Source organism: Saccoglossus kowalevskii, chromosome 13, assembly GCF_978046115.1.
Source record: "Saccoglossus kowalevskii chromosome 13, keSacKowa6.1, whole genome shotgun sequence".
In the NCBI taxonomy this organism is placed as follows: Eukaryota; Metazoa; Hemichordata; class Enteropneusta; family Harrimaniidae; genus Saccoglossus; species Saccoglossus kowalevskii.
The window spans coordinates 21,080,275-21,098,971 of NC_140653.1; the positions used below are offsets into that span (position 1 = coordinate 21,080,275).

The 18,697-nt window shown below is 38.0% G+C and overlaps 2 protein-coding genes across 2 annotated transcripts; both read right to left on the reverse strand.

Moving 5' to 3' along the window:
• Positions 1–4,749: 4,749 nt before the first annotated feature.
• On the reverse strand, positions 4,750–6,925 carry LOC100377812 (tubulin alpha-1D chain-like). The gene is made up of 2 exons (XM_006812364.3): positions 6,755–6,925; positions 4,750–6,247 (listed from the first exon to the last, which is right to left on the reverse strand). Exons 1-2 carry the CDS (start codon positions 6,873–6,875, stop codon positions 5,124–5,126), a joined length of 1,245 nt encoding a protein of 414 aa, XP_006812427.2. The 5' UTR covers positions 6,876–6,925; the 3' UTR covers positions 4,750–5,123.
• Positions 6,926–13,410: 6,485 nt separating this feature from the next.
• LOC100378852 (tubulin alpha chain-like) lies at positions 13,411–18,041 on the reverse strand. The gene is made up of 3 exons (XM_085507054.1): positions 17,787–18,041; positions 15,250–15,472; positions 13,411–14,833 (listed from the first exon to the last, which is right to left on the reverse strand). Exons 1-3 carry the CDS (start codon positions 17,787–17,789, stop codon positions 13,710–13,712), a joined length of 1,350 nt encoding a protein of 449 aa, XP_085363180.1. The 5' UTR covers positions 17,790–18,041; the 3' UTR covers positions 13,411–13,709.
• Between the last annotated feature and the right edge of the window lie 656 nt (positions 18,042–18,697).

Genomic DNA, 18,697 nt, shown 5'->3' on the forward strand with positions numbered 1-18,697 from the left:
GTACATGTTAAATAACTCGCCTTTCCATTTTGTGCCAAGCGACAGTTCCGGACATTGAATGTCACTGTTGTCTCTCCTGATTTTTTATGTATGTGCTAGTGCTGACACATAGAGCATTTTTTGTCACAGAAGTCATATTCATGTTTGGGTGGCAATTTTAATTCGGCGTTACCCTGGCGTTAACCAGCCTGAGGCTCGGTCGAACACAAACACCTGAGAACCTTAACCAAGGATCCCCCAAAGTTGCATTCGTTACTGAATGAATCTCGGCCAGTGGAATAGACCTTCCCATTGAGTCTGTGGCACACTCACCCAGGATAGGGGTCGACCCTTTGGTGTTCACCCCCGGGGTTCACCCTAAGCTAGGGTGTGAACTTGGGTCTACCGGCCATTAGCCTGATGCGACAACCACTAGGCTGTGATAGGTATTTTTGATGGTTAAAAACCTTTCACTTAGGTAACCGGGATTCGGTCGTTTCCACGCTAGGCTGACAAAAACGCACACGAGCTCCGTTCATGTTCCCAAACGATTCTCTGCCAAGTCCCTGGTTTTCACCCGAGACAGCATTAAATCACTCTTTATTTCTTGTCACTTTTTAACCAATTACAATCAGTATAAGAGACTCCAAGGCCTTGCCTTCAAACAAACAACCAATCACATGAAAGTTTTACACATCATAATCAATTAATTACTCGTCAAGCTTTCTAGAAAAAACACTACTATATATTGTCAACACTAACTAATATTGATGGGATAATAGTCTCGCACTAACATTCCACAAAGATACCACCTTAGTTAAAATCGCAAACAAAATTGGTTTAGGATTACAGCTACTGTATTGTATCTTAAAAACTGCAGAGTCATAAGATGTTTTTTTTGGTTGATTTCGACCAGCTCGCCGTCTGGTCTTGTCATTAACCTTTATCAGTATATGTCATGGCAACCACTGTCAAACTGACTGAAATATAAATCATGACAAGGCTACCAGTGACCGGTTTCGAGGGTTTTACTAGGTACTGCTTTGTTGATTTCCTAGCTGACGATAACGTGGGAATAACACTGTACGGCATTTAAGAACACTACAAGTTCATGAGCACAAGACAACTATAAAATGTATAGACACTAAATTACAAAACATGCTCGAAATTGGTTAAAGAAATGATCAAACTTTGACATCAAGTAATGATACTAGGTGTGAGTATGGGCGCGGTTACTAGTAACCGTGGTATGGGTGACTCTCTAAAGAGTCAAACTCGGTGTTTAGTGCACATCGTGACCAGGTCAAACACTTACATACATGCTTGCCACTGTAAGAGTGCATTGGATTGTGGATAAATCACCGTTCATCAACACAAGTCTCTCACATGTATGGTGCGACGACCGCCCTTTAAAGCGGGGGAGTCGTCACCTGCGCATGCGGCAGATGGCCATAGCGTGTCTTGGCGTCTGCCCATGCGCCTTTGCGTTTTAATGTGTGTTGTTATCGTCGCTCGGGACTCAATTCCCACGCGTGTGTAGGTGACGACCCTCCTGCTTTAAACACTTTGGAGAAGATTGTTCACATATATTTGCAACTCATTTGGCTGTATATATATATATATATTTTGACCGATATAAGCGCTAGAATTTTAAAACTAGTACATGCGCTTGCTGGCAAACCTATTACCTTTGTTATAATTATCATGCTTGCGAAAAGGGTAGATTTCTGACAAGCCTACTGTTGTTTGTTTTTTAGAAAATTATTAGGTTCGCAACACACTTTGTTGTTGTCTTTGTGGTGAACCTTCTTTTTGCGTATATTTTTGTTCATAAAATTATTAGGCTTTCTAAGCTGGCTTTTTGGCAAGTCCATTGTTATTACACCGGCGCATGTATTTTTTGTACTGTTTGTCCATACATAGATTGGTTTTCTCAGCTCTTGAGGACAAATGCGGATAATCTACCGTCTCCCATTTGTACATGTGGCTGTATATTGACGAGAAGTGCTGCATATCATAATAATAAGCCCGTTAAACAAATATTTTAAACTTCATTTATTATATTTTTTGTAAAAAAGCCTTGATACATATGAGCACATGTAATACATACTAGATAATCATTTGTTTACAGGGAAGTAATACACTACTAGTCGGTATTTTTAATGAGCCATTATTCCGTGACAAAGTATTGTATTTCAAACCCCAGATACATTCACGTCTTTCATTGTGATGTGAATCGTAGATTCGACTGAGGTCCCAGCGAGACATTTATCAGTCAAAGAAGAAACAAATACACGTAGTAGGTTGCTAAACACGATTTGGTGTATTATTAAAACTAATTTAAATGGAACAATTTATTGACCAATGTTACTATAGAAATTATTTATCATGTTTTTGAAAGAATAAATTTAATAGTGAATAGTGCAAATTGGGGCGGACGAATCTTGTGCATGTTGCTAATGATACTTATATGTCAATCAAGGGATAACCATTGTTGAACATTACTGTCCCACGACTGCGTATAAGTAAGCTATATTTTAAGTGCACCCCAAGTGCACACAGTAACAATCAAATATACACTTCATCTTAGCCCCCGAAAGACTAATATTATGTAACATTAGGGTTTTATTTAGGTACGGAGACTTCAAACCTGATATGACACAATTTCAAAAAGTAGATGAAAAGTATACTGTCAAGAAAAATCATAATAATAACGATATATTCTTAGTTTTTCTAACCAAATAGGCCAAGGAGGATTTTCCATTGAGAACAAATAAATAAATAAAGCAAGTTGGTTCAATTTTAATTTCTATTTGATAATGATTGTTGGTAATTTGGCCATTGTCAGATACATAATACAGTAAATGATAGATGAATTTCTGTTTCTATGAAACTAACAAATATGTGAGTATGAAGTTAATTACTGTGACTAAACATAACAATATGTAAATTGCAGTGATTGGTGACATTAATTAGATCATATTTAAATTGACACTAGTTAGAAAGACCTAATTACAGTTAATTAAAGTATCATATTGTATAGTTTTTTGTTTCTGTTATATGAATACTACATTGAATGGACAAACTATTGAGTTACCGATGTTTGTTTTTGAGTTGGAGCCCTGGGATGCGGATGTGTTTGGGTTCATCATAGTTGATACCTTCTATAGAGATGGATGGTCACATTTTTTTCTTGTTTTGATCAGCATGAACAACACATGGCTCTGACATTGTGAAATTATTTTGTTTTGGGGGAGAAAAAAAATTAAAAAAATGATTTTGACAAGATAAGTCAGAAATTTATATTAAGAATAATGTATTTCCAATGCACACATAAATAATTGTCATAATTACCGATTACACGAAAATATTAGAGAAAAGAAGATAATTTGCTATATTTATATTTTTGCGTTTTGTTTGTCTAGAATTATGACTGAAAGAAATTGAATTAAATTACAAACTATGTACACTACATAGTTTGTAATTCAATAACTTTAATAAATAGGATTTTACTAAAAATACTGTATTTTTCTGCATAAAAACGAGAGAATTTCACAATGTCGAAAACGGAAAGTCTTTATCGCAGTGTTACAGTTATTACTGCGATTAATGAAGCTTTGGTAGTCACCAGAAAAAAATACGATTGTCCGACAAAATTGAAAGGTCGTTGGCAGCGTCTGTTTATGGGGAGGGCCTATACATCTTTATTTGTACCAACAAATTCCCAACAATTCTTCGAGGCATTGATGTATGTCATGCTGTTATAAATCCTTTTTCAGAGACAGACTAGAGTTGCAGTACGTGTACTAAATGTCACTGACCCAGATCATAGAGTATGGCAGCACGACTTGCATTCTTCATACTGCTAGTTACTATCATGTCAGATTTATGATAAAATGAATGTATATTTATGTTGCTAAGTAGTTTAGACTAGAAAGTTGCCATGCACTCACGTAAAAGAATTTTGCAAATAGATATGTGATTTATTGTATTTTATGAGAGCTTAACCTTTGAGTGTTGAAATAGTGGTATCAAAGGTTAAGCTCTCATAAAATACCTCCGTCGCAGGTCATTCTACCAACGACGGAGGCTTACTGTTGACAAATGTTTCAGCTGTGTGTGTGAAACGTACATCTATTATCTATACAGGGTCTATTCCATATATGATAAATGTGTATTCTGAATTTCGGCTTTTCAAATCTGACCAACTGTTATTTAAACTTGTCAGCTTTTTTGCAGACGTACCTTAAACTTTATATGTACTTTTGACCGATTCCCCTCAAAATATTACTGCAACTTTAAAATAATCTGCTCTTTTGATAATCTGTTTCGTTATTATCTTGTTGACGAGATGTATACATTCAAAAACTAATGGTTTGATTAATAATGTGAGTAATAACGACAAAAGAGACGACTGTCAAAAGACTTGGAATACAGCAGTCCGCAATTAGATCAAAGCAAGGATCAAAGTGTGAGTTTTCTCGTGCAAAGGACTATGGGAGAATATATATTTGAACTCTGTCGTGTCGAGGACAGGTTGATTGCATCCGTTCGTGCAAAGAACTGTGGTGGAGTCTAATCACGGTGGTACGATCTGAATAGCAATAACAGCCTTATATTCATTTTCATATTAGAGATTCAGTGATGATATTGCGTGCGGTGGGCAATTATCATAAATATATTGATGTCTTGGAAACTATAATGGAGCATACACATCACTAATGAATACGAAACAATGCATTTTTTTTATCGCTGACACGCTAGCAGACATTTTGCTATGATTAACCAGTCACTTTATTTCTAGTACATTCAAAACCATTACACTGATATTGTCATTAATAACTTCGCATAGTTTTTCGATTTACAAAAAAGAAGCTACTTGACAGGACGGTGTTTGATGTGCTTTCTAACAAATTCGTAACCTCTAAAATAGACACATAGTATGGAAACTCAATGAACGCAGTCACGGTTATCTGCGATCTGATCAATTAGAAATGATATAATCACATACTATAGTATCAGTCATCGCGAGATCGACCCACCTATGACCATGTGTTTATTGTAAAAGTCTCAGAGAGTTACAACATTTCTACAAAATATTGTAGAAGAAATTCTAAACTAATTCCCACATGGTTAATAAGGTTCTAATACTCCTCCTCTTCCTCTTCCTCTTCCATCGAGTCGATGCCAACTTCCTCGTAATCCTTCTCCAAAGCTGCCAGATCTTCCCGAGCCTCGGAGAACTCTCCTTCCTCCATACCTTCACCGACATACCAGTGGACGAAAGCACGCTTGGCGTACATCAAGTCGAATTTGTGGTCGAGACGAGCCCAGGCCTCGGCGATGGCTGTGGTGTTGCTCAACATGCAGACGGCGCGTTGTACTTTAGCCAAGTCACCACCGGGAACAACGGTTGGTGGTTGGTAGTTGATACCAACTTTGAAACCGGTTGGACACCAGTCGACGAACTGGATGGTACGTTTGGTTTTAATGGTAGCGATGGCTGCGTTGACGTCTTTTGGTACAACATCACCACGGTACAACATACAGCATGCCATGTACTTGCCATGACGTGGGTCGCATTTCACCATCTGGTTAGCTGGCTCGAAGCAGGCATTGGTGATCTCAGACACGGACAACTGCTCGTGATAGGCCTTCTCAGCGGAGATGACTGGGGCGTATGTAGCCAGAGGGAAGTGGATTCGTGGGTAGGGTACCAGATTGGTCTGGAACTCAGTCAAGTCGACGTTGAGGGCGCCATCAAATCGCAGGGAAGCAGTGATGGAGGAGACGATTTGAGCAATCAAACGGTTGAGGTTGGTGTAGGTTGGACGTTCGATATCTAAATTTCGACGACAAATATCGTAGATTGCTTCGTTGTCGACCATGAAAGCACAATCGGAGTGTTCCAGGGTGGTATGGGTTGTCAAAATAGCGTTATATGGTTCGACGACAGCGGTGGCGATCTGTGGGGCCGGGTAGATGGCAAACTCCAGCTTGGACTTCTTACCATAGTCGACAGACAGACGCTCCATCAACAACGAAGTAAAACCAGAACCAGTGCCACCACCAAAACTGTGGAAGATGAGAAATCCTTGTAGACCGGTACACTGGTCAGCTAGTTTTCGTACTCTGTCCAACACCAGGTCAATGATTTCTTTACCAATGGTGTAGTGGCCACGTGCGTAGTTGTTGGCAGCATCTTCTTTACCAGTGATCAGTTGTTCTGGGTGAAATAATTGACGGTATGTACCTGTACGTACTTCATCTAAAAGAGAACAAAATAAAGAAAATACTGAAAACAATATAAAACAGAAAATGTGGTTCTGAGGTTCGATCCTTCATTTTGTTGTCATCTCATCAATCCTCGGGGGCGGACATCCGGCATTTTCTACCGCCTGGCAACCCTCGGGGTGAAAACAAAGACCAATAACTCGCAGAAAACGGTACTTTGCGATGGTTGATGAGAGTCCCCTGAACAGTGTAACAAGATTAGCCCTACGTGTGTAACATATATGAATTTGGTTGTTCAGGATTACTTCAAAGTTGAGTTTGTGTTGTTTTCTCGAGTTTTCACCGGCTCCACCGACGTTCCACAGCAGCGCGCACAGAGCCCATAGAAATACGTGGTACAGTGGTGCGCGTCTTAGCAACGTAGAACGTCCGTGACGTAGCTCCGCCCCCGAGGATAGCGTCAATTGTATGCTATGATTTTCACGAGTTATTTTTACTAATTAATTAACTAACTAATTTACACATACCCAGCTGCACATACCTATAACCGTTGTTTCCAAATCAACAAACACCGCACGTGGCACGTGTTTCCCAGCTCCAGTCTCACTGAAGAAAGTATTGAAAGAATCGTCACCGCCACCAATGGTCTTGTCGCTTGGCATCTGGCCATCAGGTTGGATACCGTGTTCAAGACAGTACAATTCCCAGCATGCATTGCCGATTTGAACACCAGCTTGGCCGACATGGATTGATATACATTCACGCTGTGAATAAAGCAAGTACAAAATAATGTATTAGAATTCACATCTATGCTGATTAACATAATGACGTCAGAAAGAGACGCAACTTGAACTACGTTTTGTTCCTACAGAACTTTGCGCGATTGTGCATGCGTTGGTAATTATTGGTACGTACTATTAATTAAAGAGAATACTAGAAATTATCAACGTTGTACATATTGCTTCATCAAAGTCTAAACATACATATGTCCTTGTCAAAATAAAACATGGAGCTATCTAAATACTAGTAGTATCAAATCGCTCGACGTCTACAAACTTGGCGTAGAGGGCGCAAATACCCGACGTTGACAATTTACCGATAAGGCCTACTAGTAACAAAATTATGTTTCTGGTCATCGAGCGCACTATAAAAAAAAACCGGCCGATCTTTTCATTTCGCCACTGCATGGCGCCCCCTGTTGACAAGGTGTCAAAATCAGTAACATTTGTGTGCCGTAACATATTTTAGCAAAAAAAAAATTGTAAAAAAAAAAACGTTTGATCAGAAACGTTTTTTGGTGAAAACAAACTTTTTCATTGCAAATTATCTATTAACAGAAACTACGACACAAACCGTTTATCTATTATTGACATTCGCACCCGTTACCATAGTAACAAGTTTGTCTTATATTTAAACAGTGATTGTTATACTGGAACATATGTTCACAGAGAAGATAAGAATAATAATGTTTCTGTTTTATTGCTTAAATATTGATGTATAAACTGAATGTTCGAAAGAATTAAGACTAAACTTTCTCATATATTTAGCACGCAATAGAGGACGCAACACAATAGGTGATTTTCCGTACAATTGCGAGAATATTGCTTCCGAATACCCTCACTTAATCAAAATTGCCTATCATCAAATGTGGACAGCACATTATTAAGCATGGAAATGTCCCCGAAATACTTTCGCGTTTGTCGAATCCCACGCGATGTTTGACGCGACTACGACGCTATGACCTTTGTTTGTCCTGTTTTTACGTTCGATTTCACGCATAACGCGTGATTCTCGCAGTGAACGGAAAATGGTCTATTAAAAATATCATAATAAAAAAACACCTTGTGATTTGTGGGAGTATATAAAGTCAAAGTCCAAGAACAAATGTCACGGTCGGATTGTCAACGCCCAAGTTCAAGTGGTATGATGGTGTTATTCAAACTATAAATCTTAAATATAGTGTAATTTACATACTGGGCGAATTGACATGCTGTCAAAACCTGGCAATGTCCCTAAGTGCCATGTTTTTCAATATTGCCATAACCAGCAATTGTTTTGGCTTTAATTTATTCAAATTCAAGCAATGTGATACTGTTCAATTATTGAGATATATTTATATACAAATAGTGTCCGGATAATTGCTACGGCGCATTGCTTCCAATCATACATTAAAGCGCGGTGCTCGTCGCGCAGCGCGTGTTCGAATTCCATGTAAATAAACAATGTATTTTACACGCGTTGTATACGTCACTATGAGTCCCATATCGAACAGGGCGCGGCACGACGACTGCCGCCCTTTAAGTACTAGTACATAACATTTCAGTTCGTATATTTGGATTACATCTATTCTCAGGTATATGGTAAAACATTACTATACGACATTCAACACTTAAACTTATTATATGCGACGTATTAAACTGATGAAAATTGAAAAGGTGATAGCGTCTACAAACAAAACGCTATCATCAATCACCTGAGTAGGTGAACGACAATGGAGCACGTGGCGGCAGTGAACCAAACTGACAAGAATTCCGAACCGCGAATCATCTCATTAGAAGTTTTAGTCTAATTCCCACAAATATCGCAAAGTTCTATGAAAGGACGCGACTTTAAATGTGTTATGTCTTTTGAGAAAAAAAACAACCCCCCCAAAATGTTGTATATTTATATAATTTGACAATTTCCTGACGAAGATAACTTGTGAACGATTAGAATTATTGTTTTCTATGACCAAAAAGAGGTATATTTTCTAACCGATAACCATTCGATGTCATGTGACTTAGGTATCCGGGTAACCAAAGAATTTCCACGAGGTCAGTATAATCATGGAGGTAATATTCTTATTACCTCCATGGTATAATTATCTGCACTGTCGATATGTTTCTATTGCGCATACCACAGTTTAGTGCTGACTGTAATTTTACTTTTTCGAAATACTCAAATCATTGAGAAATATTCATGTTATAACTTACAAACGAACAACACTCGTGGTGCGGAATGTGTGGCATGTCAAAAATAAAAAAATAACTCACCATTTTTGCTGATATTTGAAAAAAAGTTAAATAGCGTCTAAAAGTGTAGAGAAACTTTAGCGTCAGAAGCCTCACTGAGTGACTGTTATATGGTCTGCTGTGAGCTGGAAACTGGGGGGCAGATTGTGACACCGACAACTAAAGATACCTATAAACCATTAGTGATAACTGAATCGATGTTGATTGGACCAAGATAACAATGGCCAAGATAATAATAAGGTGTGTTTAAATTGACTTTGATAAAGTTCAAAGACAATAGCCGGTATTGGTGATCTTGGTGAAAACAAAACAAACTACTTAGTGTCATGGCATATATTGCTGACTGGGGACTCGGAGAGCTTTGAGACACTGTGACCGAGACTAGGTATAAAACGTCACTCGCTAGTTTCCAAACATCGTTTCTGGTGAGAGATATTTCAATTAAAACAGTTCAAGTTTTAGTGCCCGTGTTCAATAAAACTGATCATAATCTTAGTTACTTAGGAACGAGGCGACTGTTGATCATGTAAATATTTTGTAAAGGAAACATGGCAATGTCAATAATGTGTTTTGTATTCTAAAATAAACTGTGTGGTCGATATGCCAGTTTAATACAGACTTTTTTCAAATTTCCGAATCTTGAACAAGGCGTCTAATCATCTTCGACAGCTATGGTTCGTTTAATCGACCAAAGTGTCAGCTAGCGTTTTAAAGTGCGCCCTCTTTGACAAGTTGACGTCCCAACCCTTTGTTTTATTTTCATTGTGTTTGAGGCGCGCCTTATCAGACCTACGTACGTACACAATCATCGGTAGAATCGCGCACGGGTTCGTGGGGAGTATGTTTACAACGAGTTCGCGAATCCGTACAATTCGGGCTGTAGTGTTCCAGTATGTCAGGATTTTTTGCCATAACAACTTTTCATAGTAATCACGTGCACGAGAGACTGCGGTGAAGTGTAATATAATTTCCATCGCTGAAATCACACAATGCTAATGCATAGGAGGTACTTCCAAATTTGATTTCGGGATTCAAAAAATGAATCTACATTGTACACATTTGGCACGTTTAGACGTTTGAAACAGTAGAATTGTATGTTTGAGACTCGAAATTTGGCAATTTTAGCATATTTCAAATAGTTATTATTTTCAATGTAAACCTGTTCTTGGTACAGTTCAAGCAGCGGGTAATTGATATTCATAGGCAGGATTGGTACAGTGAAATATGTTGCACTGCCAAACTAAGGTCATATTGTAATTTTAAAACCATGCTTGAACCAGAAAGATATCTTTTTGTAGTCACAGAGGCTAAACACAGACATGCTCTAGCACGTATTCGCTGTTCTAGTCATAGATTGCGCATTGAAGAGGGGCGCTATACAGGGTTGGAAATTGATGAAAGAATATGCGAGTTTTGTTTATCTAATTTATCTATTTGTTCACTCTATGCGAAAACAGTTAATTCCTGAGTATTTTTGGCATCTTCCCAATCCAGAAAAATATTACAGTCTAATGCGCTCAAAATCAGCAAAGGTACTACGTAATCTTGGTAAATTTCTACATAAAGCATTCAACCTTAGAAGGGGGTTTTCGTTACTATCGGTATAATAATTTTGTTATATATATATATATATATATATATATATATATATATATATATATATATATATATATATATATAATCAGGGATTGCGTTAACGCGGAATTCCGCGTCCGGGAAGCATAGTTTTTCTGTGGGACGCATGAATTTTTCAACTGGTGAGTCCCTGGGACGCATCCGGTGAGCACACGTCTCGGTCGTACTATGATAGGTCTAAAGGCATTGTGTGCGTTTGCGATGCCATTGTCCCGCATACAAAGTTCATAGAGCTTGTAAATTCACCTAAAATACTGTGCCATTGTCTTCAAAAACACCTATTAGCATCTACATTTCACAATGGAAAGTGTGAAGTCCCGTCTGAAGTACGGCGAGACAGTCAATACTGAGACTAGTAGAAAGCACTGTGACCTGCTAATTTAACCGCCTAAAACTTACAATGTCAACCAGGGTAATTTTTCTCCAAAAAATCACTTTAACGAACCTGGTACGTGAAATACACTTTTTTCCTAATTTTATTGGTAACGAAATTATATTCTAAACAAAGTAAAAACGATCACAACTGTCGAGCAACAAATTATCACGGTTGCGCAATCCAGTCATGCTGCGTTTCACAATTGTTGATTATTACTCAGTAGTGATTATAATAACGTTCAAACAAAAATTTGTTGAATTGTTATGAAATGCAAATAAAATTCAACTTCGTTTCGTCGTAAGCAAATAATTCCGGTCGCAAATTAACGCTCGATGCTGTAGAGTATCCGCCATGTTCCTTGTCTTGCATGGTTGACCTAATAGGTCAAATCTCTAATTAACCAATAAAAATGCTGGATGACGCCAACGTGTTCAAATTACCATAGCTCATTTAAATATGTTAATGTTATTGAACGCAACGCGGAAGAGATTTGCCGATGTTGTAGTACGATCATTTGGCTGGGATTTTTACGGGAAAGCGGCATGATTTTTTTTTTCAAATCAAAAAATAGTTGTTTTCAAAAGATAAACTGAGCATTTGAAGACTAATTTAACATCGTTTACAGTGACAACAACTCGAACCGAAACGAAGTTTGCGCACTCACGCTAGTCACAAAAAACATACTCTTGAATAAAAACTTAAACTCTATTTTAGGCGTCAGGAAAGATTGAAATGTCCGAAAAATGACGCCAAAATATTTAAATAACAAATATTAAATAAAATCTGCCGAAAAATCGCCGATTTCTTGGTCCCATTTTATTTTTTTTAAAAACCCAAACTGCCCAGAGGCGAATTTACTGCAGAATCTGGTACTAGTACTAGTATGTACAAATTTTGGGTGTATTGTTTTCTGGGGACAATATTAATCGAAACAATGAACTATTTAATTATATAACACAAGTGACTATGGGAGAAAAACAAATCACTTTTCTAGAAGCCATGGATCGATTCGTTATTTGCAAGATCGCCTCCCCGGCAGGTTCCATGTTGCCATGCCTTTTCTTGTCAGAATCGTATTAAGTCTAAGTTAAGTCTGACACCATCTCATTTATCTTGGCTTATGAAGAACTTGAAGGTAAACCCAGTAATGATTTAAAATTTTTACAAGCAGCATTACATTTTAATAACAGTAAAAACCATGTAAATAATGCAGATTGCTGACATGTAAAGGGTGGAATGAACATGTAAATAAAGTACAATATAAATGTGATTAATGCCTGTTTATGTTTATTGTGTAATAGTTCGTGCAAAAAACTATTTTAGAAAAATAAAGTGCGGTAGCGGCAGGGACCCCACATATGTTTAAGGGACCCACACATTTTATAAGGGGTGGGTCCCAGGGACTCCACATTATCGAACACTAATGCAACCCCTGATATATATATATATATATATATATATATATATATATATATATATATATATATATATATATATATATATATATATATATATTACAATTTCTGTACATTCTCCAGTGCTTGTGTATTCTTTTGTTTTTTTTGTTATGTATAGTCATATGGGCCTGTGGCCTAAAAGACAATAAACAATAAATAAAATATAAAAATAAATATAAATTATTTTCAATATTCACGATTGGCATTGTGCACAGAATGTTAAAGTCGGAGTAAACAAATAGTTACGCGTTTGGTAATTTTGAAACCCGGGTACGAGTTTTGAGTGTGAAAAAATGCGAAAGGTGCATTTCATGAAAAAAAAATGTCCATTTCTTCTATGAAGATTATTTTGTTCTTCTATTTTGTTTCTGCACAACCCAACAAAATAATGGTATCGCCCATATCAAACAGACAGATCCGTTCATGACGTCAGCTACCTGAAAGTATTTTCGAAGTCAGTTTACGACTCCCATGGATACAACGCATAATTAGATTGACATGACATGTTCATGATGTCGCAGTCAAACATTTTACTGGCTTGCGATAACGAGATAAATTGTAAATAAATAAATAGTTTCCTATATATAAGACAACTATCTACGAACTAGAATAAACAAAATGAAGGTTTTGATGCCGTACTTATTGTCACGTGACACCGTGAACCCTTGTACTAATTACACTGTTGATACAAAGGAAATAAGGCAAGTCACACGTAATATACGCAATAACACGTTTTGTTTATTGTTTGTTAGCAACAACAATTTGACAAGTTGACCAACACAGCATTGGGTTATTGGGGCCATGCAAAACTCGTATAATCATCAGTACATCGTATTCTGTGATATTAGTGGGCATATTTGGAGCGTCTCTGTCACGAAATCCATGGCAACGTTCTCACGGGAAGGGACATCGGCACATTGACATAAAGTTGTGAGCGTGACGTAGAAATAACGTGTACAAAGCGCTGCCAAATGTTCATGAGCTGAAAAAAAGATATCCCATTCCTCTTCTCTTTGCCTAATATTCGTCTTCTTCCTCGCCAGCAGGCGAAGAATCGGCACCGACTTCTTCGTAATCTCTCTCCAAAGCTGCCAGATCTTCACGCGCCTCGGAGAACTCTCCTTCCTCCATACCTTCACCGACATACCAGTGGACGAAAGCACGCTTGGCGTACATCAAATCGAATTTATGATCAAGACGAGCCCACGCGTCAACGATGGCCGTAGTGTTGCTCAACATGCAGACAGCGCGTTGTACTTTAGCCAAGTCACCACCGGGAACAACGGTTGGTGGTTGGTAGTTGATACCAATTTTGAAACCAGTTGGGCACCAGTCGACGAATTGGATGTTGCGTTTGGTCTTGATGGTGGTGATTGCAGCATTGACATCTTTCGGTACGACATCCCCACGATATAAAAGACAACATGCCATGTATTTACCTTGTCGTGGATCACATTTAACCATCTGGTTATAAGGTTCGAAGCACGCATTGGTAATGTCCGACACGGACATCTGCTCGTGGTAAGCTTTCTCAGCAGAAATGACCGGGGCGTAGGTAGCCAATGGAAAGTGAATACGCGGGTAGGGCACCAAATTGGTTTGGAATTCAGTCAAATCGACGTTAAGAGCACCATCGAAGCGGAGGGACACCGTAATGGAAGACACGATTTGACCAATCAGACGGTTGAGATTGGTGTAAGCTGGACGTTCTATGTCCAAATTTCGACGACATATATCGTAGATGGCCTCGTTGTCAACCATGAAAGCACAGTCCGAATGCTCCAAGGTGGTATGAGTTGTCAAAATGGAATTGTATGGTTCAACAACCGCTGTTGATATGTGGGGAGCAGGGTAGACGGCAAACTGTAACTTTGACTTCTTTCCATAGTCAACCGAGAGCCGCTCCATAAGAAGAGACGTGAAACCAGAACCAGTGCCACCACCGAAGCTGTGGAAAACCAAGAAACCTTGAAGACCAGTACAGTGATCAGCCAACTTACGAACTCTGTCCAACACCATATCGATGTGCTCTTTCCCAATAGTGTAGTGGCCACGCGCATAGTTATTGGCGGCATCTTCTTTACCGGTGATCAGTTGTTCTGGGTGGAACAAGTGGCGGTACGTACCTGTACGAATTTCATCTATGTAAAAAACAAAGAATAACATGATGAAGCGGAAGAACTACCTGTGAACATGATCATCCTTTATGTACGTTCTCTGATTTTCAAAAATGAGCCAAACCAAAGTTCACAGGTTATCGAACTATTTTTCGCAGGAATGTTTTTTTTTTTTATATATGTAACCCCATATCTTCAGAGCATAATAAAATTAAATAAATGATCTAACTCAAAGACAAATTTAAAGACAGACTTAAAAACTATGTGTTACGAATTGTGAAATTGAATTTAATGCAAATTTGAACTGATTTCATGCCAAAATCATAATGTTTCGTCTACTTCCCAACACACTCTAAACCGCGATGTAAAACAAAGCGCGGCACACCAGAATGTATTCGTAAATCCCAAACCTCCCAAACATACCATTTTTATGTACGTACCTATAACTGTTGGCTCTAAGTCAATAAACACTGCACGTGGCACGTGATGTCCAGTTCCGGTCTCGTTGAAGAAAGTGCTGAATGAATTGTCCCCGCTTCCGGCAGTTTTTTCAGTGGATATCTGCCCATCAGGCTGGATGCCATGTTCCAGACAGTACAACTCCCAGCATGCATTACCAATCTGAGCACCGGCTTGGCCGACGTGTATTGATATACATTCACGCTGTAACGAAAACAGATTAGATATTGTTGTGACGAGCAAGCACGTGGATATCAGATAGTAGGTAATTTGTTCAATGGGGTTGTGAATTTTATATTTCCGTAGTAAATGTGAAACTCATGGCATTGGGTAAATCAAAACAGCTGCCTCCCCGCAGCAGGCCCTGGATGTTGATAAATTACTGATAATTCACAGGAAATGCGCATGCGCCTCAACAGACGTGACACTGTTCTCCGTGATTGGAGCGGTTTGCCGCCATTTGAAATAAAATAATACCGACTTCTGACTTTTGTTGGTTTTAGATCTTCAGGGCAAGATTCCGTGCACGCTGGCTGTTGTTTTATGTCGACTTTTTTCTGATATATTTTTTATTGGTTTTTAAACAAAATTCTGAATTATTTGAAAAAACGAGCAGCTAATTTTCAAACAGCAGAATAACAGAAAATTTACGCATTCTTTTATACTGAAAAGGTGATAACAACATCTAGTTCAAGTAGAAAGCATATTTCAATATAATAATAATAACTTTATTACACTACTATGTCATTAGAGGGCGCGCAGTATGGTAAAAAAATAAAATAAAATAAAATAAAATAAAATAAAATAAAATAAAATAAAATAAAATAAAATAAAATAAAATAAAATAAAATAAAATAAAATAAAATAATGCAGCAGCTAACTAAACTAAACTATATACTTGATTTCTGTTTTTCTTTATTTAAAAACTTTGCTAAGAGTATAAGGCATGTCAGTATTTAGATGAAATTGTTTGTTTTATTTTAGTTTATTTTTAATCCCTAGTTTTTAATTTCTGTATAGCTTAGTATGTACGTATACTCCACCATTATAAACTCCGCCCGTAATCCCAAGGTCGATGGCACGAGTCACGCATCACATTATGTACCAATGTATATAGTTAGAATGAATTTTAATAAGGAAGTAACCCATTCTACGGACTTGACCTCTAATATGTATATAAATTATAAAAAGAATCGAAATCGTATAACATGACAAATATATTTGCTGTAGCAGTTATTTAATATAGGCTGAAGTAATCATGATGATCGTTGAATGAAGATGACTTGGTGACCGGCTCAGCGGTCTGTCTGCTGACGAATGGAATATCGTGCTGGGAATTACACTTAGGTTAATTAACTTATTCTGATCATGCAACTAAATGTCCACATGTCTGTGTCATCGAAGTGAAATTAATTCGAGCGTGAGATATGAACATATTGAGTCACGTGGTTAGTTCCGAAGTCGACAAATGTCAGAGTGTTCAGTAACAGGCGGTCTTAACACCCATGACTTTTATTGGGTATTTTTTTTAAATTAAATAATAATATTTTTTCCGGATACTGATAAGGTGAATATGGTAATTTGGACACTGGCGGCGCTATCATAGGGTGACTGGGAGTAGGCGTCAAGCTCATGGAGCTAGACGATTAGGCGCTGTTTTGCACTGTTTTTATTTTTGAAAACACTTTAACCCTTACCCAGCCAACCAGCCCTGTGTATTTTTACATTGACGTGACGCAGGGCTTAGTTGTTTATTTCTGTGAAATATTGTACTACATTTAACTTAACGAGTGGGGGCGCTGATGGATGAGTCAGATCGCCAGACTGGGCTGCTGAGTAAATGTATCATAATTACATGTACATCGTTAATGTTCATTTCCAGACAGTCGGACAGACAGACATACACCCCAACCGACCACGCTGTGTGTATGAATGAGTCATGACAAGACGTCGTCAATCATCCTCAAGTACGTATTAAAATGACTAAATCGTCTGCGTGCTGTCTTTGTCACGTGTCGCCTTTGGCGGATACCAAGTGCTCGGTTCACATACAGCTGTAAATTATTTTGAATAGGGATGGAAACTGACACATTAAAAAGAGGAAGGCGTTTCACCTGTTCATATAAAAAATGCACAATCTGCATCCGCGATAAATTAATTTTTCGGTCATTAATTTCCCACATTTTCTGACAAAAACGATTTCAAGTATCGGGTGTGACATTTACAGTTATTCATTATTTCACACGAGATTTGTGATATTCACTGATTTGAGTGGTTAATTTTGACCTGACAATATTATTTTATAATATGATTGAAAAAACTACAGCTGTTGCAGGCAGAATATCCTGGCATAGCCAGCGAAGCTGTGCGCATGAAAAAACAGCTACAGTCGTTGGCAGACTAACAAATCCAGCCGATTAGATTTTTTACACGATTTTCTTTTTGTAAAATGTGATGAAAATTGGCAGTCAGGTGATAAAAAAGCGCAAGCATGAAATAAATAAAACAAAACACTAACCATTTTCGTGTGAACTGTTGCAAATCGGTTAAGCTGGATTGTAGAATTAATATATTACAGCAAGTTCGAAAGGAGGCGTTGATGATGGAAGCTGGCTCACACAAAGACGCAGTAGGGTCGACGGTGAGTGGAACACTGACAACGTGCAGGCTCTGACACAGAGATAATGTAATGGGGAAAGAGATGAGAATAGTAATTCAGCGGAAGATCGCTTCCCGCATCCCTATTGGTTGAGTTGTTTTTCTATGACTGATTTCCCCACTGCGCGTGTCAGCGACCTAGAGGGCGTGCGTCAGACTTCTTCATTCCGCTGTGATTCACCATTAAAAAAAAGGTGTGGTCTCCTGCAGTGATAAATACAAGTAGCTCTTTTTTCAGAATATGATCGCGAACATATGACGGGATGTATGAAATTTATAAAGTATCGACACCACTGTTAACTCCATAATGTTGGTGTAGAAATATAGCAATGATGTCACTCTCTCTCTCTGCTCTCTAGGACAAAGCCACTTACTGGCATCATGTCTGTCGTAGTTTTAATTTGTGAACAGCATGATAGTCATGACATTTTGAGATTAATTTAGAATTCTTAAATAGTCAGTAGCCTATCCGTAGGTATTCGTATTATTCACGGCAGTTGCTGTATTAATAACCGAGTCGCCGCTGTTTGTGAAGAGAAACCGGAAACCGGAAAAGCCCATTTACTGCTGTCGTTCGTATTAACGCAGCTGGAATCTTCCCGCCAAAATGTTAATCTAAAAGTTGAAAATTTTTTCTTATTCTCCATGAAATCAAGCAATTTTAAGCCCAGCTTCGAAATATAATATTGTTTTATAATCATCGAATATTTTTTAATGTTGATCAACATCGTTTCAAAGCTTATTATTTTAAATATCACTATATCACACGTA

Coding starts and splice junctions, on each gene's coding strand:
- LOC100377812 (XM_006812364.3), bottom strand. CDS start 6,875: ATGCCAAGCGACAAGACCATTGGTGGCGGTGACGATTCTTTCAATACT. Junction 6,248..6,754: donor TTTGGAAACAACGGTTATAG/GTATGTGCAGCT, acceptor GTTCTCTTTTAG/ATGAAGTACGTACAGGTACA.
- LOC100378852 (XM_085507054.1), bottom strand. Junction 14,834..15,249: donor CTTAGAGCCAACAGTTATAG/GTACGTACATAA, acceptor TTTTTTACATAG/ATGAAATTCGTACAGGTACG.